Source organism: Gymnoscopelus microlampas (genome assembly GCF_963454915.1).
Source record: "Gymnoscopelus microlampas genome assembly, chromosome: 8".
NCBI classification, from domain to species: domain Eukaryota; kingdom Metazoa; phylum Chordata; class Actinopteri; order Myctophiformes; family Myctophidae; genus Gymnoscopelus; species Gymnoscopelus microlampas.
Window position 1 is genome coordinate 48,068,706 of NC_139945.1, and position 21,141 is coordinate 48,089,846.

General features: G+C 41.8%; 1 protein-coding gene across 5 annotated transcripts in view; it reads right to left on the reverse strand.

Moving 5' to 3' along the window:
- The window catches only part of LOC311050996 (neurofibromin), a 122,007-nt gene extending 101,079 nt beyond the window's left edge, over positions 1-20,928 (reverse strand). For all 5 annotated transcript variants that reach the window (XR_014601353.1, XM_084065306.1, XM_084065304.1 and 2 more), the window contains exons 1-6: positions 20,654-20,928; positions 15,416-15,559; positions 14,453-14,536; positions 2,405-2,595; positions 390-496; positions 32-99 (exon numbers count right to left, since the gene is read on the reverse strand). Coding sequence is in view for 4 of the 5 variants with exons in the window: in XM_084065306.1 (XP_083921432.1) it covers positions 32-99; positions 390-496; positions 2,405-2,595; positions 14,453-14,536; positions 15,416-15,559; positions 20,654-20,713 (654 nt within the window). In the remaining variant the exon portion in view is untranslated. The remainder of the gene's footprint in view (positions 1-31; positions 100-389; positions 497-2,404; positions 2,596-14,452; positions 14,537-15,415; positions 15,560-20,653) is intronic.
- Between the last annotated feature and the right edge of the window lie 213 nt (positions 20,929-21,141).

A 21,141-nucleotide genomic window follows, 5' to 3' on the forward strand; every position in this document is an offset into this window, starting at 1 on the left:
TGCAATGTGGAAACTGGTTAGAAAATATTACCTTCTCCAAACTGTTGATGACAGCTAGTTGGGCGGGCTTCTTAAGGGCTTTGAACTTCATAACAGTTTCTGAAAAGTAACAACACACCATTAAGAGGCAATACGACATACGGTACCGACTTTTGTCCAGCCTAGACTTAAAACTATGGTTATGAATGAGTACGGCAGTTTCTGCCTGGCTGCAGCCCCCCCGTCTCACCTCAAATACAGGAAAAAGGAAAAAGGACAGGGAAAAACAATTGCACCTTCAGTAGGCCTACTCTATATCGATTGTGTGATGATATTGTGAGGATTTCACAAATGATTTACAATGTTTGATAAATAATTATCAACAATGGTTGTGAGGACATTAGGCAGACCTTGGAGCAACCTCTTGAGCTTGGCACAGTCCACGTTGATATACTGCATCAGTTCTATGTCGTGGACGTCCACGGTGTCCTCTGAGCACACCGTCAGCTCCTGTAGCCTGGGAGAAGACACAAACACTTTGTTCACCAGTACAGGGTACATGAGAGGCTTTTCCCCTCGTTTGAGCTGCAGCGACTGAATGACAACCCATCATACTTAAAGCCCTTGTTGGACAGGATTACTTTCAAAAGCAACGTCTGAGGTACAATTACTAGCACAGGACGCATGTCATTTCATGTACCAATTGAGATGGAATTGGAATATCATGGACATGGGAGTGGCTAGTCTCTGGATAAGTGCATCACACATCTATAAAATAGGGCCTAGGGTATCCAATGGTGGACAAAATGTACCTGTAATACCCGCAACTTTCTATCCAGGCTGGTGGCATTACATTTATCAGAGCACCCCTGAGTTTGAAGGGAAAGTAAGTAAGTCATTTATGCTCAGATCCAGATGGGATTAATGTCACTGTGAACTCTGTGATCTGCAAAATTACCCATACAAATAGGGCTGCAGACAGTTAACACTAAATGTTGGGTTACTGACAGAGCATATGTACTTACAGTGTGCACATACGTCCAGTTAGACACTGCAAAATATATATTCAGACAACACTGGTGAGCACAAAGAAATCTCCCAGTGTAGACATATTGGGTGTCATTAACACTTCACCTGCCAGAGTTATTTCCGATTTTTTGCTGTTGTCTGCCAGAAATTTTTCATTGAAATTTAAAAAGTACTCAGGAGCCGAGATACATCATTTTTAAGTTTTAAGTTACCAAGGAAGTGGATGGGAGTCTTTTCCTTCGAAAAATCATATCTCCTTGGTCTTTGGGTCAAATTGAAAAAAAAAAAAAAAAAAAAAAAAAATTCCCCCAATATTTTTCAATTTTTTCAATAGAACGCGTTTATGCGTGATTGGCGGCCAAGTGCGCTATTTAATAGATCGCATTTATGCGTGATTGGCAGGAATTGAGTTAACAGTATGTATGATAATCACAACATACCGTAAAGTAGGTGAGAATCAAGTGCTGCTGTGTTTCAATGCAATAAAAGTAGCAGCGATAGATGGTGCAGTGCTGTCGTGCACTGAAAATAGCAGATCTACAAGTTCAACGCTTCGTGAGCTTGTAGATGGACTATTTCCGGTGCGCGACAACATTTGCTGGGTCATACTGTAGGTGGACAAGAAAAGGGATGTGGTTAATCCTTTCTCCTACTCCTTAACACCTGTGTGTCTCTCGGTGTGTGTGTGTGTGTGTGTGTGTGTGTGTGTGTGTGTGTGTGTGTGTGTGTGTGTGTGTGTGTGTGTGTGTGTGTGTGTGTGTGTGTGTGTGTGTGTGTGTGTGTGTGTGTGTGTGTGTGTGTGTGTAAGGCTTTTTGGCAACTGGCTGCCATTTCACAGATTGGCATGGACTTTCCCGACGTACTGTCTGTTGTTTTGAGCACTGTTTTATTGAGCACCCTTTTTGTACAACTCAACGGAACCCCAGGTGACAACTCGCCACCACGGAGGAATCAAGAAAGAGCTGGCCGGTGACGGTAAACTCACACAATTCCTTATTCCTTGGCCAACACGAGTCAGTAGCCTAGTGGGGTAATCATGTCCAAATGCGTGTTGCCCACCTGATCTACAGTTAAGCCCTCGGCGTGATACAAGTCAAGCTGTATTCAATTCCTGTGTAGCGTGGAAATCAAGCACCTGTGTTTGTGATATACAGTAAATGAAAGTGTGCATCGGTTATCTGTTGAACACGCTAGGGTTTAATATACATTTATATATTCATGACAGAGTTTGACTTTCCCCAAAATGCCTGGGGACGTTGGTAACTTTTGAGGCACGATCCCACTTCTCAAAGGATCCGGTGATGAATCCCCAAAGCAGAAACTCACTGCATTCGTTCTAGACAGGGGCCAAATGGCTGGACGCTACTGTTCATTGACATCACTGTACTGTAGCTACCTGGTGGAGATGCGGCTGAACACGGCGTTGAAGTTGTTGCAGCTGAGCGAGAAGAGGACGCCTGAGGCCGAAGCACGCAGCTCAGCGGCGTGCGGGTGGCCCTCGCGGTACGTATGAATGAAGTGACAGATCTCTGGAAGCAACTGCTTTACTAGCATGGTCTCATCCAGACGCAAACAGTCCTTAGATTGCTGTAGAGAGAAAAGAGATGGGGGGGAGAAGAGAGGGGGTACAAAGGAAAGACAGTGAGGAAAGAGAAGCAAAGAGAGGATGAGGGAGAGATAAAGAGAAAAATGGGTTAGCGAAAGTACCAGTTTATGTTTTTATTGCAAATTCTACAGATACGATAGGGTTTGTGTTCTTTTTGCTGCACTAGCAACTCCTACTGGTTGGTGGGCGCCTGTTCAGCAGGGAGCTTAATTGGGAGTGATGGCATGTTCCTCTGCACGCATTTCACATTCACACTCCAGGTGAAACTCATCAGTGTCAGGTGAAAAGAGGCTGGTGCATCCATGTGTATCAGAGGAGATAATGCGGTTGTCTACACTCCACAGAAAAACTAGGAGTTCGCATTGGACAGGGAACATGTACTTTAGTGTATTGTTCAAGGGGATTTGGCTGAACGACTGAAAACGTATAAACAAAACAAGCCTTAAACAATTAACGGAGGACTGCAACAAGTAGCACCTGTCTATCTTATGACGGCCTACTGAACTGAATCATCGTGATTAAAGAGAGATTTTTTTTTTTAATGGAGCGAGTCTTGCCTGTCTGTCCCCTTTGTTTAAATAAGTAGCAACTCACCCATCACACTTATATTTGAATTCAATGGAAGCCAGCAGCTTGATACATAGCACAAGGAGTTCAAGCTAACACAGGGAGGTTAGCAATTTCTGCATTATACTACATGCAGCCTGGCCTATAAGCAGTACATTTTTAGCTTGAAAAACAGACCTCAACATACATTGACATATCAGGACCAGAAACCAAGGGGGTTTCTCTCGATTGGTTTTACAGAGAGGGAAAAAGACATTAACAACAGAAAAAAGAGAGGCTTAAACAAGTATGTAAGTATGTGCAGGATAGCAGCTGGCTTCCATCCGCGGGTGCGCTAATGAAAAAAAAAAAAAAAAACCTATACAGGAAACTAGCCACGGCTCCCATCGGAGGCCCGGCCCTGGTCCGGCCCTGGCCCAGCACTAACTCAAGTGAAGGAAACACCTGCAAATGTAATCTGGGGCTGCCGGGTCGCTGAGGTACCTCTAGAAAGGAGGGAGCGCAGGATTGATGGGGGCTTAAGTACATTACCAGAGGTCCGTGTCTGGTTGAACGCAGAACAGAGACGTTCAATAATTTCTGCCTTTTGTTTCGGAAGGCTTTCAAGTAAATGCAGATGAATGGGAGATGGATGGATTCACAGGTTGGCGAGTTACTTCCACCCAGCAGGGCTGTCAGGGGAGCCTGGCTCTGAACCACTCACTGCCTTTGGAGTTGGACAAGTAGAGGCAGGGTTCTTTGTCCCATACGGGGTTAAGGCCATTTACTGTAGAACGCAGAGGTAAAAAATAAATAAACACATACAGATTTTCAAAAAGGCTTTGAAAAGGTCAGATCCAATTATCTGCAAGGTTAAAGGACAGCAGAATGCCTTTACAGGTCACCTACAGCAGGGACATGGCAACCAATTGTGTGACATGTTTAGGATCATAACTTCCAAAAGACCCCCCCACTCCCCCACAGACATAGCTGACCAGCAACTCAGACATACATGTATGCTCGACAGGCACTGTAACCTGTGTTGTAATCATTTGCATGTCTTGAGACTGAGTTAACCCATTAAGACCTGGAACTGTGTCATTTTTAGATTTGAGCTAAAAAGCATTATTTTACACTTTGGGCTATTCAAAAATAGCAGATATACAAGCTCATAGCGCGGCACCGAGTGCCGCGCTACGAGCTTGTAGATCTGCTATTTTTGAAAAAGCGTGAAAATGTGTGCAAATCTTTGCTTCTGGGGGTCCCTGGAACAACATATTTTGATGGGGGTCCGCGGCCAAATACATATAATTTTGGGGGTCCTTGACATGAAAAAGATTGAGCACCACTGATATAGAAACATAGGTTTTTCAGAAAACTGTTGAGATTTAGGAGACATGTAGAATCGGCTTCAGGTCTCAATGGGTTAATAATAATAGTTAAGGAGACTTATTCCATATAGATTTAAAGGCGACTCAGTAAAATGATGGGTATACGCCCCACACCCAGTTGAGATTGTCGTTACAGTAGTGTCAGTCAGCTCGTACTGTTCAAATCATGATTCATCATCAAGGCAGCAAGTCAACAACAATAAGCTGTAAAAACAACAGAAGAGCATTCTCTCTTGGATGATGGCCCTAATCAGCTCCTTAACAGAAGTGGTGAAACACGGTTGCCCCCAATGCAAAGTCGACCTTCTGCTGAACATGTAGGGCAGGGCTCCAGACAAACTTTTTTACATTGGTTGCACTGGTGCGCCTAACCTTTTCATTTAGTTGCACCACCACATAATTTGGGTGCGCCCAAAAGATTTTTACCACTGCAATAATAGACACACTATAGTATTTTCCCCACAAACTTACACTATTGTATTTTCCCCACAAACTTACACTATTGTATTTTCCCCACAAACTTGAACGAACTGGGGATCATCTTTTTATTATGATTGATTTATTTTGATTATTGTTTACAACACATTCCTGATCAGTTCTATATTGCTTCGTCATTATAGTAGTCTTTTAAATAAAATTTAAAAAACGGTACCATAATATGGTACAGGTTATAAAAGTCAATACGCTCTTACTTTGAAGTTTGCTGACAGGAAGTCCAATAAATGCTTACTTTTGCATGACTTGACGAACATTCTAAACTTACAGTGCTCACAGGAACTCACTGATCGCTCAATGTCGTTTTCAAGAGAAGAGGAAAAGACGAGAGCAGCAGAGTAGACTACTGTGTGTGTGTGTGTGAGTGTGTGTGTGTGTGTGTGTGTGTGTGAGTGGGTGGGAGGAAGGGCTCATTTGGACAGTGAGTTTGCGTCTATGAATGTGGGTTACAAACTTTAATGTTATCAACTGTGTCTTCTGCAATGCATTTTATGATGACACTCTCACTTCTGGTGTAACGTTAACTCGTTCCGATCAATTTTTTGGCAAAACATCTTTATTATTCTTCTCTTCATTTTTTATTAAATTGCCTCATTAACACCTACGTCTGCTGTGTCTCGGTGCACCAGTGCGTCCAATTACAATCATTTATTGCACTTGAGAGTTTAGTCAAACTCTGGAACCCTGACATGGCGAAGCTTGAATGGCGTTTGTAAGATGAGCAGACACTGTGTTTCCCCCGTTGCTCAACCTTTACGAAGGCAACTTTGCAGCCAGTACTATTTGTATATTGGAAAGGTTTGTTCGCACCTTTAATAAGCAAACTTTAATAGGTGTCTAGAATCACCTCTCAATAAATTTAAACCCAAATCCTCGTGGTAAATCCTGGAGAGACAATCAAAGTTAAGGAGCCCAGAGGGCTTGGGTGAAAAATAAAAGTCTAAAATTAACTTGTGAGGTGTCTAACTAAGGGGTTTCAGGGGTGCTGAATCCATCCCAACCATTATTTGTGAGTAAAAATGTCTCCCTGGCCATCTAATATTGGTATATTGGTTATTGTTAGTGTATAATCAGTGTATAATCAATGGTAGGGGATTGGGGTGTTGTTGAATTGATTCTATTCTGAAAAATAAAATAAGAAAATATTGCTAAACACTTGATAAGAGTGTACACCTACTGTGCACATGCTCAGTGGGATACACTGTCTGCATGTGGGGAAGGAGCGGGAGTGTTGCATCCTGGCAAATATGTCTGGACGATTTTAAGGTACGGTAGTTTATCTACTTTTTGGCATTTATTTTCCTCTGCTGGCAAAACTTTTGATTACTGTGAATTTAGAATATCAATTTTCTCCAGCCTATTGCTTACATTAAACAACCATTAGTTAAACAATCATGACCCTTGTCTTTTAGTAGACAACATGGAAGAGGATTGTGTAGCTTAGCTTGTGGCTTAAGGTGCTTCATCTGTGGTGGTCCTGAGACTGAGATTCAAAAGCTCTCAAAAGTCACCCAAAAAGGCTATGCACAGATTTTGTCTTATTCTGAGAGTGTGGATGATGCAGCATTAATCAGAAGACTACATGAGGACTGGAAAAACGGAGATGACCCCAAACTAAGATACCATTTGGAATGCAAAACCGAGCTATACAGTCGTGCAAGAGGTATATCCACTGGAAATCGTACGTTTTTTTCACTGTGATGAAAGTTGCCACTTGCAGATTTCAATCCTATTCTATGTTGTGAGTGACATCATAATTTAATAAAAACTTTAAACATAATCTATTCTTTAGAGCAAGATGAGAAAGACCAACGGCCAGACAGGAAGAAAAGACGCAGGGCATTGTCTGGGTCAAGTAGTTCAAGTGCTAGCTGGCACACTTGATCTACCATAATACTTGCATCCTTTGCAATGAAGGTATCAATGTTGGCACATTGAAAAGAAACCCTGGTAAGTCTTTTGTATGTAAGATTCAAATGAATTTTGATAATTGTTTTTCTTGCTCCTTGTGGGCTTCCACTCAAAGTCAAATAATTTAATCATGCACATACTGTATGTGGCTACCTTTTATCCAGACAGAGCTCGGCAGTTGTATCGTGCACCTGATAATGTCTACCAGGACCGACTGAAAAGGAGTTTGATGCAGAGAGCAAAGCGACGAGGTGATGACTGGGAACTTGAAGTCGCTGGTCGCCTGGTGGCAGGAGAGGCAGTATATCATATTTGATGCAGAAGAGACTTTGAGAACCCTGTTACAAAGTCTGAGGTAACATTATATGGATACACGATACAGCTGTACAATACAACTCACATTTCTTGTCCTGAGGGAAGAAATATAATTTTTAATAGTGAAACATTTGACTTCAAAATAATTTATTCTGCAATAATAATAAAGGATAAGAAATGTGAGTTGTATTGTACAGCTGTATTGTGTATCCATATACCTCAGACTTTGTAACAGGGTTCTCAAAGTCTCTTCTTCATCGAATATGATATACTGCTTCTTCCAAATCTATAATACCAAACAGGCGACCAGCGACTTCAAGTCCCCAGTAATCGACTCGTCGCTATGCTCTCTGCATCAAACTCCTTTTCAGTCGGTCCTGGTAGACATCATCAGGTGCACGACACAACTGCCGAGCTCTGTCTGGACAAAAGGTAGCCACATTGAACTACTTGACCCAGACAATGCCCTGCGTCTTTTCTTCCTGTCTGGCCGTTGGTCTTGCTCATCTTGCTCTAAAGAATAGATTATGTTTAAAGTTTTTATTAAATTATGATGTCACTCACAACATAGAATAGGATTGAAATCTGCAAGTGGCAACTTTCATCACAATGAAAAAAAACGTACGATATCCAGTGGATATACTTCTTGCACGACTGTATAGCTCGGTTTTGCATTCCAAATGGTATCTTAGTTTGGGGTCATCTCAGTTTTTCCAGTCCTCATGTAGTCTTCTGATTAATGCTGCATCATCCACACTCTCAGAATAAGACACAATCTGTGCATAGCCTTTTTGGGTGACTTTTGAGAGCTTTTGAATCTCATGCTCAGCACCACCACAGATGAAGCACCTTAAGCCACAAGCTACAAAATCCTCTTCCATGTTGTCTACTAAAAGACAAGTGTCATGCTTGTTTAACTAATGGTTGTTCAATGTAAGCAATAGGCTTATTGATATTCTAAATTCACAGTAATCAAAGGTTTTGCCAGCAGAGGAAAATAAATGCCAAAAAGTAGATAAACTACCGTACCTTAAAATCGTCCAGACATATTTGCCAGGATGCAACACTCCCGCTCCTTCCCCACATGCAGACAGTGTATCCCACTGAGCATGTGCACAGTAGGTGTAAATCAAGTGTTTAGCAATATTTTCTTATTTTATTTTTCAGAATAGAATCAATTCAACAACACCCAATCCCCTACCATTAATTATACACTGATATACACTATGTTATACACTAACAATAACCAATATACCAATATTAGATGGCCAGGGAGACATTTTTACTCAAGAATAATGGTTGGAATGGATTCAGCACCCCTGAAAACCCCTAGTTAGACACCTCACAAATTAATTTTAGACTTTTCACCCAAGCCCTCTGGGCTCCTTAACTTTGATTGGCTTTCCAGGATTTTCCACAAGGATTTGGGTTTAAATTAATTGAGAGGTGATTCTAGACACCTATAAGAACATAGTGGTGAAGAAAGCTATTGGTAGTACATTTTTTCACAGATGGTCCAAACATCTTGTTAAAATTCCCTAACTACTATGCATGGCAGCCATATAGACCCCTTAACAGACGACATCACACTGATAAGAACCAGTATGCGTGCAACCAGTATGCGTGCAACCAGTATGCGCGTAATGAAACCCATTCTATCAGGTCTCGCTAGGACGCGCCTCACTATCCAACACACAAGAGGGGGTTGGGGTGTGCTGAAACCAGCCACCCCAAAACAACAGGTTGAGAATTGATTGCATGAAACAATCACCTGTGCGTCCAGTCTCAATGTTAGTAAACAAATAATTGGTCTATTGGCAAGACATTTGGCTGTTCCATCCTTCCTTCACAGGTGTTACCAATGGTACTAATTAAAATGGATATTTCACTTTAGTTTTCACTTTAAGCATTTGAGTAATTTTGTCGTCTACTCATGCTTTTGTCAGCCCCTCAAATGTGTTTTTAAGTTGCTTGATTCAGTATTTAGATGTTTGATATTCATTTTACCAGACAAGCCCCCTTCCTATACAAACCCAGAAAAAAGTAAATGAAAAAACACGGTCTCCTCACGTATTAGAAGGACAATATCAGTCACCAAAACCAAGGAAAAGTGTTTCCGATGAATCTAACATGTTTAAAATGGAGTTTGAAGTTACAATACAATGGGTTTGTGTAGGGGGCGTGTCTGATCAAATGAATATCAAATATCTAAATACTGAATCAAGCAACTTAAAAACGGTCCGGGGTGCTCACAAAAGCGTGAGTAGATGATAAAATGACCCAATTTCTTTTTGAAATTGAAATATCCTTTTAAGGCTGTGTCCCATTTAGTGTAGCAAGGTCTGTCCAGTGAGCCAACATGCACAATATCAGCACCCTGACTCTGTTTGACAATTAGTATCATTGGTAACACCTTAGCTCTGGTCCATAGCGTTTGAAGTTCTCCTTAACGCTATGGTACTTTCGATTCTTTCCCCTCGCACCACGGTAGCGCGGTGTTCACTCTCCATTCCGACATCTCACCACTCCGACTAGTGGCTTCCGCGTGCGGTTAGGGTTAGGGTTAGGGATAGGGTTCGTCAACGTCGGAAAGGCGACATGTCGGAAAGGAGAAATGCACCCCGGTAGCGCAGCCTCTCGTCTGTAGCAAAAAAAAAAAATACACTTTTGCTACTCACCAAAACAATTACGGTTTTATGGAGTTGAAAGCCTATTCTACTAAGTGGTAACACTCTGAGACGTGAGGTGGGGCTCACGTCTAAAATACACTTTTTGGCCAGAAAAGAAAACATTTTACCGGAAGGAAAACATGTTTTTGGTAGTCCACAGCAGTGGTGCGGCCAGAACGCTAGTATAGGCTGGGCATAGGCAGGAGCGGGTTGGCACGCATGTGCATGCGTCCCCGACTCGTGCGTGCGCGAAGCAGTTTTGGGCGGATTTTGGGCGTTTTTTGTTACTTTATTTTGGTTTTAGGGTTAGGTTAGGGTTATATTATTTAATTCTTATTTTTGCCTGATTTTACAGATTTTTTATCAAAAAATGTATTACATTTTTTTTTTTTTAATCCAAAAGTTGATTCGATTGGGTGGGCCAGCTTTCTATGTGGGCCCACCCACATAGAAAGCCACGGCCCACCCATGGCTGCGCCCCTGCTCCACAGTGGCCTCTACAGATGGAATTTTCCTATTGACCAGATTCTTCCTTCTGGTGAAATATTGTCTTTTCTGTCCAAAAAGTGTATTTTAGACGTGAGGTGGGGGGCTCAGAGTATTCCCACTTAGTAGAATAGGCTTTCAACTTCATAAAACCAACTTTGTTTTGGTGAGTAGCAAAAGTGTATTTTTTTTTTACTACAGACGAGAGGCTGCGCTACCGCGGTGCGAGGGGAAAGAATCGAAAGTACCATAGCATTAGGGAGAACTCCTTCAAACGCAGTGTTTCTCCTATATGCATTAAGCAGTGGCGGGCCGCCACCCCTTAAATGCAACCGCCACAGTATGATCCCCCCCCCCACCCCAAAAAAAAAAGAAGCTTGCCAGGTAATGTGTTAAGTAAGAAGTGTGAGTACTTCTTCCACCACTGTCTGTTTTGTTATGTATGACAGTTTGTCTATACTACTTGGTTTAATAAAAAAAGAATTGGCATGCGCGTGGGAAACACTGTAACGCTATGGACCAGAACACCTGTGAGTGTGAGGGAAGTAAGAAGTGGCCTAAATTCTTGCCAATATGGCTGTGTGCATGAGTGTATTCTTTTTTCCCCACCTTTATTCTGGAAAGAACTGTCTTTACGTGGCTCTGATTGGATTTAAAGTATATAAAGGGACTTGCCCCCTTTATACCACAAAGGGGGTGGGGTCAAGTTCAAATAAACGATGCTCAGCCAGCAACCTCGATGGCGTAGTGAGTTAGAGCACTAGACTCACTGGCCCTCATTTATCAACGCGGTGTAGACCAAATAATGGGCGTACGGCGAGATCACCGCAATTTTCGGCATTTATCAATATATCCTGACGTGGGCTTTATCCTACGGTACGCTGAGATCTCACGTCTGGTCGGGACCAGTTGTTGACGTTGGCTGCACCCGTTTATTCCATCTTAGACCTGCGGAGCAGCATTGTTTGACTGTCTGAGAGGCATTGGACACCTAATCCACTCATAAATCTGTATATCTACACTAATAAATAATCCCTGTGAAAATATAACATTTTATAAAGTAATTTAAACAAACTGCTTTAACAGTCATTCAGATAAGATTGTAGATCTGTCTGTATTGAAAATAGCAGATCTACAAGCTCACAAGCCAGCAACGCGTTGTGAGCTTGTAGATCTGCTATTTTCAAAATATACGGGCGCTTTCTGCGAGAGCACTCTTCTGCGCGAGCACCGGTCTAACAGGCGGCGCTGCTGTTATATTTTCATGGCCACCGGGAGATCAGACATTTAACCCATGGTCCAACACACACCAGCCTTCATTCATTAATGTTCTCTCCAGGCTATCTCTCATTAATGCGGAGCGGGACGGGACTCGCCCGTCCGACGGTCCGAGTCTCACTGGGAAATGGGAATAGCCTACATGAGGGCTTTATTTTAGTGTAACTCGAACGCGCACTGCTCGGTATGGGTTAAATACATTAATCTACAAAAGTATTCCATTCATGCCGATGTGATTGGTATCATAATATGTCATTCATGTAGGCTACAAGCCTACGTGACAATACGCTACGGGCGTGTGTGTGTGTGTGTGTGTGTGTGTGTGTGTGTGTGTGTGTGTGTGTGTGTGTGTGTGTGTGTGTGTGTGTGTGTGTGTGTGAGAGAGAGAGAGAGAGAGAGAGAGAGAGAGAGAGAGAGAGCGAGCGAGAGAGGCGTGTGCGTGTGCGTGTGCGGCGAGGCCAGCGGGGGGGGGGGGGGGGGGGGGGGCTGTTTCTTATTGGCTTTTCATGTCTTTGGTCGTATTCTGGTTCGTCTTCATGTCGTAAAATCGGGGCGTTTTGAGAATATTTATGGGGCGTGTTATTTAAATGACGCTCGTTTCAGCCGTGACATTTATCAACGCTGGGACCAAGTGTAAGCTCGGATCAGCTGTGTAGGATGCGTTGATAAATGTGACTTCGACGTTGGTGTACACCGAATATATGGAAAAATATACGGCGGTTTATACGCTGCGTTGATAAATGAGGGCCAATGTCCTGAGATTATGGGTTTGAATCCCACCGCAGGTGTACTTGTTTTTATGTAAAGCATTTTCCAACAAATGTTACATTTGTGTCATGTTAAGGTTAGGCGTTTTAGTTAGGTTAAGCCTTAGGTTTAGGTTAGGGCAGTGATATTCAACTGCCAGCCCGCGGACCAAATCCGGCCCCAGCAGAGCTTTCTTGTTGCCCCTGGAACATATTCCATGTTCCAATATAAAATTAAAAGTAAAAAATGTTTATTAGATGGTTGGTTGCACAGGACAACCATTTTGAATGTTTTTTATAACCGTTAACAAATAAGAATGAAATGTAGACTACTATTTAGAATGGAGGAGGGTCCCAAATCAACACCTACCAGTACTGCATTTGCAGTCAAGACACTGCTACAAGAACCCAGGAGAGAGTAAATGTAATCTTTGGTGAGTAAGTAAACCATAAGAAAATCACTTGGGGCGAAAGTTTTAAAGTAGCTCACTTCATTATGTACTCAAGAAAAGTATCTGGTGTTAAAATGTATATAGTATCAAAAGTATAAAGACCTTTTCATAGTACAAAAAAACAAAACAGCCAGAAATGTTGTACTTCTACTACTTCTCTAGTTTTGAGTGCAGTTCATCCATAACAAACCATCCATTTGTAACTATTTCTGAGTTTTGAGTGGATGTTGTTTATTACACCAAAGAAATTATTCTCCTTATGTATCCATTAGCTCAGTGCTACTCAACCCGCGGCCCGCATGCAGCCCCAACCAACGTCTCTGCGGCCCGTCATGGTCGATACATTTTTTTTTTTTTTATCATACAGGATAAAAATATACTATATTTCCGTTCAAATATATGGGTTGCTTCCTTTTTTTTCAAAAACAAACAGACATACTTTCACCCAAAATAAACAGGTACAGTGAAAAGAATATGATGTCAAAATGTACATAGTCTTGTAACAATGTGTAGTGTGTTACAAAATCAAAAAATCCAAAATAGGACTGACATTTTTGGGGGTTTGCTTTTGGTATTTTGCTGAGTGGCCCCTGAGCGATCTTAAGTTGAGTAGCCCTGCATTAGCATGTAGGCCCTATGTGTGTATTTTGACCATCTTCCATCTTTTCCATCTTCATCCACTTCAAACACATCATAAGAGCTTGTGCTCAAAACAAACAATGGAAAAACCTTTCATTCATACGAACATGTAAACACTTCACCTTGTCAGCCTGCCTAGTGCCTATTATCTTCTCACAAAGAATCCTCCATGCCAGGGAACCGTGCACAGAACACACACAAATATCTACTTACTCTTTTCTTAATATCAAAATCTAAGCCTGTGCATTATAAAGGACTGGCACAGAAATCTTATCAAACATCAAAATGCATGAATGCAGTATGAAGCAGGCCCTAATAAGTTACCATAATGAACATAATATGTCCATTGTTGTGTCCTATAGCACACAACAAATGGTCAAACAGTTAACCATTTTTGTTGTCTTAAAGTCATTTTATAATTGTGGCCCCCTGCATAATCTAGTTGAATACCCCTGGTTAGGGCAATGCATAGCTGCAGGAATACAAGGAAGATGTTGGACACAAGGCATGAACTGCCAATCAAAGCGACTACTGGCCAATCACAGCGGGTTCTCACCGGGACGTTCCAGAATATGGGTGGAAAACAAATACATGGGCCGTGCATAGGGTTTTGACTGATGTGAGTAAGGCACTGGTTAAAGTAGAAAATATATGAGTTGACACTTGTGGTGATCCATGCTGTTTGCATATGGTAATTCTGCTTGGGCCATTGAGGTTCAAAATCAGCAAGATGTCTATCCTTGGTATACGGTTTTCACATCAAAACAACACATCACAAGTAAATATGTGAAGAACTACAGACTGGTGAAACTCTCTTGAGGGCAGGAGGGATAACAGTCAAAGGCTGGGACAAAACAGTAGATTATGGATAGCACAGGTCTTGGAGTACAGAAGAAGGAGAAATGCTTACCCCAGCCAGGCACTTCTCCAGTGTGTCCAGGATGACGAGCTGTGAGAGGTAGAGGTTCTTTTCCTGAACATCCCCAAATATCCGCTGCACATGTATAGTACACACACACACACAAGTTTATGCTAAATGTGTTTCTGTAGTCTTCTAGGCTTATTTGTTTCATGATCTCCACTAACAAGTGTGGTGTTCTTCATTTACATTATCAGTATTTTTTCCAATCACAGTGAGCACCTGGTTTCTACATTTTATCATTGTGAAAACACAGAAATTGTGCGCAGCTGATCTAGAATCAGTCAACCCACTGGGAAATTCTGGATCTTTCTATGTCACCCTGCTTCTTGATGTGGTTGCCGTACAAGCAATTAAATTGAAGTTCCAGAATGCAACAAGCCATTTACACTGAACCAATGCTCATAAAATGCATGGTTATGTTTATTTTAAAAGGTTCCTTAAAGTACCACCACTAATGACCGATATCAGCCATTTACAGGTATATGTATCAGCATAGGCCAGATTCCATCTAAATCATTGAACTTTGTTGGTATTGTGTATTTTCTTCATTTTATAATGGAATATCACTGGACATCAGAAACCCAGCTTGTCATTATAACCCAAGGGAACCCCTAATCCAATCTATGAGTTTGGCAAAAGCACACTTCATCCCCTAGGATAACGTTGTAGCAGTGGCACTGGTGCTGTATGTTTATCTCACGTGTGCTTAATAAGTCAGGTGTCCCCGTTGACCCGCTCCAGGCAAAACACTGTATGAGCAATACAGAGGCTTTTATCTTTTTGCATGCATCATTATGGATCTTACAAATGTTTCACAGTTGTTTCCTTGCACATTCCAATCAAATAATTACGTTTGGGGATACGCCATAGCGTAACGGTGATGCTTTCTTGACAAAAGGAACATATCTACTGTTGTACCTTGATTTCCTAAATAGTTTGAACTCCACTCACCATGTTGTTGACATTTTTGAGGATGCCGGTGAGCCCGCTGATTACCAGGGAGAACTTGTACTTGGAGATGTTGATCAGACACTCCTTGTTGTGCTCTGTGCTGACTTTGGTGTGGGTGTTCTGGTGTCCCGCTTTGATGGGAAGCTTGGAGAAGAAGACACAGTAGCTGCAGTCAAGCTAGGATGTCTGGGTTTAAGTGTTCAGTAACAGCACATGGATGACTGAGGTGACAGTGACACCACAAAGCTTGCTCAGTAACAACGGTGACTTTACACCCCAACATTTATTCCACCATTATAGTTTCAGCATGAGCTTTTATAAATTATTATTTGTTATCGTATGTTTGTTATTTTTATGGTATAACAACAGTCATAATAAATGAATGACTTCAAAAACCTAGACCTTGAGAGAATTCAGATGATTCTTACACTATATCTGATTAGATAATGACAGTTTTGCTAGGCTGTGTGTTGTCACAGTTTTGGTACATAACTCATCAATAGACAGACTTAGAAAAAAGAGAAGAGGAGACACAAAAGAGGAGACCAGAAATAACAAGAGAGCAGAAAGAGAGAGAGATAGAAAGAATTAGAGAGGAGAGACAGAAACAGTAGAGTGAGTGAGAGCAGAAAGAAAGAAAGAGATGGGGTGTGTGTGGGGGGGGGTAGACATCCTACAGTGGAAGAACAAAGAAGCCTTGTCCTCAAGCCTCGCCTTATACCGCACGCACACGCGTGCACACAAACAAACACACAAGACACTACGGGCTGGGAGGGTCCTTGTGAACTTCCGATCAGTGGGTAGTTTGTACACGTGTGGACATAAACAATTCACCAAGAAGCTTGACAGTACTTAACTGCACAACTCCAATACCCAACAATAACATTCCACCATGACGTACGGTCTTATAGAAAAATTAAAACAGATTTATGTAAGAAAGGGGTGATGCTGCAACACAATAAGAGTAGACGGTGGACTTAAGGGTGCCCAAGTACCCAGTTTGATTTAAGGGTTGCATGTCATCCAGTCTATCTACCCTTACTGTCCTGGGTCAATAAAAAGCTAAAATGGCACTAAAAAATTATCTTGTGCCTCAACTTTGTAGGTATATGGGGTTTAAGTGTGTAAGTATTTGTTCATCGTTGTTCTAATCACTCTATTCTTAACTGTACCTATCCCGTGTTTCACACTTACTGTTGTTGTTGCTGCCATTACACCTGAATTTTCCTCAATAAAGATTTATCTTATTATATACAATATGGGTCTTCAACAGGGGGTCCGGTACCCCTGGAGGGTCCTCAGAGTTACTGTAGGGCGGCTGTCAAATTTGTGTGTGATGATAGGAATGTTTTTCTTTCAAGTACACATTAAGATGAATCCAATATATACAGTATGTAGCAAACAAACAACATTTAATTCAAACACACTGATGATAGCTCTGTCAAATCTATGAAGCCATCAAAGCTGCAGCATCACTGCATGGAAAGATTTCAACAATAAAAAAGTGCAACACACTTTTAAACAACTTTATGTGCAACACAATATTATACAATATATGCGATGGGGGTCCCTGCTTCACCTCTCTCAGTTAAGGGGTCCTTGGCCCCCCTTGGAAAACTATTGATGACCCCCGTTATATAGTATATCGTTCCTCAGTTAAGCTGACTATGGGATGGTACCATTTAGAGTCTACTTGCTCCATGTCTCACACACACAGGGAGACAATGGACACCTTGAAACTGAGGACATCATTAGCACCCCCGACAGGTGACCATTCTAAAATGCTTAAGTTTCACAGAGACTGAATTCCATGTCTCAATATTCTTTTGAAACATTCAGTGTGTCACATTTTCCCTAGCCTTATTTGTAAGCAATGGAGAAAAGAAAGAAAGGTGATTTATTTTGCTAATGATTTCCACCATATTGTTGAAAGTATGATTTTGGTATCTGAATGCATGAATTTCATATTATTCACTGAATGTATACGGAGGAATTCAATATATTGCCCAGCCCTAAAGTCCATTGGCTCAAGAGTGACACACGCTCACATGCACATAATACACAACATGTAAACAGACCCAGCCCCTGTTTTGGATCCAGCACAGCATAGCATGGTCAGTAACTTCTTTGTTTCACAGAGACAGGGCTGGACATTCCTCAAAAAGGCACACAGAGCCATCTTTTCCCTTATGCACTCTGACTTAACATTTGGCACATGGACACTCGCTGTGTGCATATTAGCCCTACATGATGTGCAAAATCCTGTCTAGAAATCTTAGCCTTACAGAACACAGGTTCCATTTACCTTCATCAATAATGACTACTGATGCCCATATTTTCTTTTTTCTTTGATGTAGGATAATCAAGTTAAATCTAGCTATTACATACCTTGAAAAATATCAATAGTTGTTACTTTAATGTGGTACATGCAGTTGTTGCCTGACGTGGACTCAGGACCACAATGGAAACAAGTCCACAGGACTTTTTTTGTGTTATCCTTTTATCCCAAATGTCTGACTGTACTCAATATGGTGACAGACTGTATGTACACTTAGTATATGTATGTCAACTCATGTCAGACCCAGTACAGATGTCTAGAAAGAGGGGACCAAGTATAGACCCCTGGGGGATCCCGGTCAACTACAGTAAGTACATGGGGTTTAAGTGTGTAAGTATTTGTTCATCGTTGTTAATCACTCTATTCTTACCTATCCTGTGTTTCACACTTACTGTTATTGCTGCTATCACACCTGAATTTTCCTCAATAAAGATTTATCTTATTTCATATAATATGGGTCTTCAACAGGGGGTCCAGTACCCTGGAGGGTCCTCAGAGTTACTATAGGACGGCTGTCAAAGTGTGTGATAGGAAATGTTTTTTCCCCCAAAAAAAACAGAGTCGCTGTGTGCATATTAGCCCTACATGGTGTACAAAGAAAAATACTATCTAGAAAGCTTAGCCTTACAGAACACAGGTTCCATGTGTTCATTTACCTTCATCAATGACTACTGATGTCCATATTTTCTTTGATGTAGGATAATTAAGTTGGAAAAATCTAGTTATTACATACCTTGGAAAATTGTGTGTGTGTGTGTGTGTGTGTGTGTGTGTGTGTGTGTGTGTGTGTGTGTGTGTGTGTGTGTGTGTGTGTGTGTGTGTGTATCATTTTATATGATGTGCATCAGTACTGTAAGAGTCATGATTTGCAGATGCACAATAAGTCCACTCTACACTTTGTCCTACCAATAAATATATTTTTCTTTCCAATACACAACTCAACATCAAAGCTATTGTTGATCAAATAATTAAGTGACAGAAGAATCTACATTTCAATCCATGAAATGTAGAAACTAGAAAAGTAAAGGTCAAACACTGAAAATGACTGAGGCCAAGAAATGCAATCCCTTGATTTGAAGGCTTCAAGAACAGCTTGGAGTAACAACAAACAAGAGATTGACTTAATCCCTTATTTCACTTGCTTCAAACTGTAATGATCCGAGCTGATCCACTAAACTCGGCTCCAATCCCTAATCTGTGGCTACCGACACCAGAAGCAGAGACTTTAGACTGCTGGATGTGTAAGAGAAGTGTTGCTCCCTCACAAATGACAAAAATGTGTTTTTACTCAACTATTCAAAGTGTTTGGGCAACAATTGCACACACTTACACATTATAGCTAGCAAATGTTGTGTGACATTGAAAATAATAGTTTTCTTCTGTAAATGGTTTATGCCCTATGTAATAAGCTCAAATGTGAACTTGATATTTTACAAGACAGCATAGTACTCAAATGTTTAGGTGGCATTCAAAGCCATGGGAAATTGAAGCAAACCGTTATGCAAGATATAGAAAAGTTAGCCTGACCATTTTATTTGCCAAATCAAAGAGACAACGAACCTGTAACTACAGGTATCTCCAAAATCCCTTTTTTGCATGTTCAATATCTATAATAAAAATGCATAACTCATCATAATAATAAAGCCATTTCCTCATGTGTGAGGGAATGGTGCCGTTTCCTCCTGTCAGTTCAGTGTGTGGCAATCCAATCACACTTCATTTGTTTACATTAGCTAGCTAGGCCAGCTAACGTCCATAGCTAGCCCGTTGACATGAATGCAAGCGTAATCTTTCCCAACAAACACATGGAGACACTGAATGTATTGATTATGCATTACACCGTTATCATTCAGCCATCAACCTACAACAACGCAGACCACCCCAAGCCAACCTGGGATCCATCTGTTGACTGACCATGAAAACAGCCTAGAACGAATGTACCAAGGTTGCTGCGGTGACGTCACAATCAATCGGAAGTGTGTGTCCAGTGGTTCTCAAACATTTACATTTCAAGGAAGGACCCACCATAACTCTGAGAGCATACAAACCGGTTCCATTTGGTTCAGTGTGTATGCTCTCAAGAGTTATAGCCTGTAGGGGTCCATTTAGAACCCCCGGCCTCAAGGAACCCTGAGGGTCCCTGGACCCCACTTTGAGAACCACTGCTCTTTAGACGCCTCAACGCTTACTTTTTCAGCAGAACTAAAGAAACGTCATTTTTGTCACGCTCAGACCAGCGGTTCTCAAGGGGTCCTTGAAGGGGTTCCAGGGGGTCCCCAGCCAAATGATTGATAGTTAAGAATATGAACCAAATGGACCCTTGTGTCTGTAACTCTGAGACCGTACAAAAGGAAACAATTTGTACGTTCTCGGAGTTAAAATAACACTGATGACACTACAGTGTAGACTGCAGGTCCCAGAGATAATAAATGTTATCAAATGAGGGTCCTTGGCTTAATCCATTTAAATGGGGATCCTTGAAATTAAAATGGTTGAGAATCACTGTTATGGCCGTAGAAATCTTCTCTTGTGGGGGTCCCTGGAATGGCATATCTTTTCAAATGTGTGTCAATTTAGGGGTCCTTGACATTACAAAGTTTGAGAACCACTGCTTCAGACCACCACCAACGAGTCCGAAGCACTTCCTCCAGATGCCACTTCGTTGTGACATCACCGACGGATCCTTGGCATCTTTACTCTAAGCTAGCACAATAATGTAATTTCGACCATTCCATCCAGTCGAAGAGAAATGCACCTTAATTTGGTGTCCATAAAGAAACACTAGTGCTCGCCGCCGTTTCTCGACAAACGCAGACGAACTGAAGGGGCCTGTAAAGGGCTGCAAAAGGCTCGCAACACCCACAACAAGCACGTCAGAATCACATTTGATCATCTTTTACCTGATCATCAAATCTAGTAATCACGGCCTGGACCCATTCCACTGGTTTGTGTGCCGCCATGGCCGGGCGGATGGCAGCCAACCAACCGCGGACAGGACAGCTTCTGCTCGCAGATCCAACGTCTAGGCGATCGGAAGTCACAACGTTAAGATAGGCATGAAACCTGGTCCCGGATCACCGACGGGGGAAAAAGGGGGAACGAAGAACGATAGGGGCGTCTTATTTTTTTTCTCCCCCCTTTCAGCGAGATTTACCATGCCACCGCCATGACACACCACCGGAAGTCTTCCTCCTCCTCCTCCTCCTCGGCAAAATTTGATGGGACACTTAGGATGAACAGACCAAGGTTAAGACCGTGACGTCACAAACAACTGACCGCAGTTTTACAGGGGCACTGTTATTTGCTCAAATGGCCTTCCATTTATTTTATACTTTATCCTACAGCCATTTGGACGAAATAACGCTCTCGAGACCAAAATGACGTATTT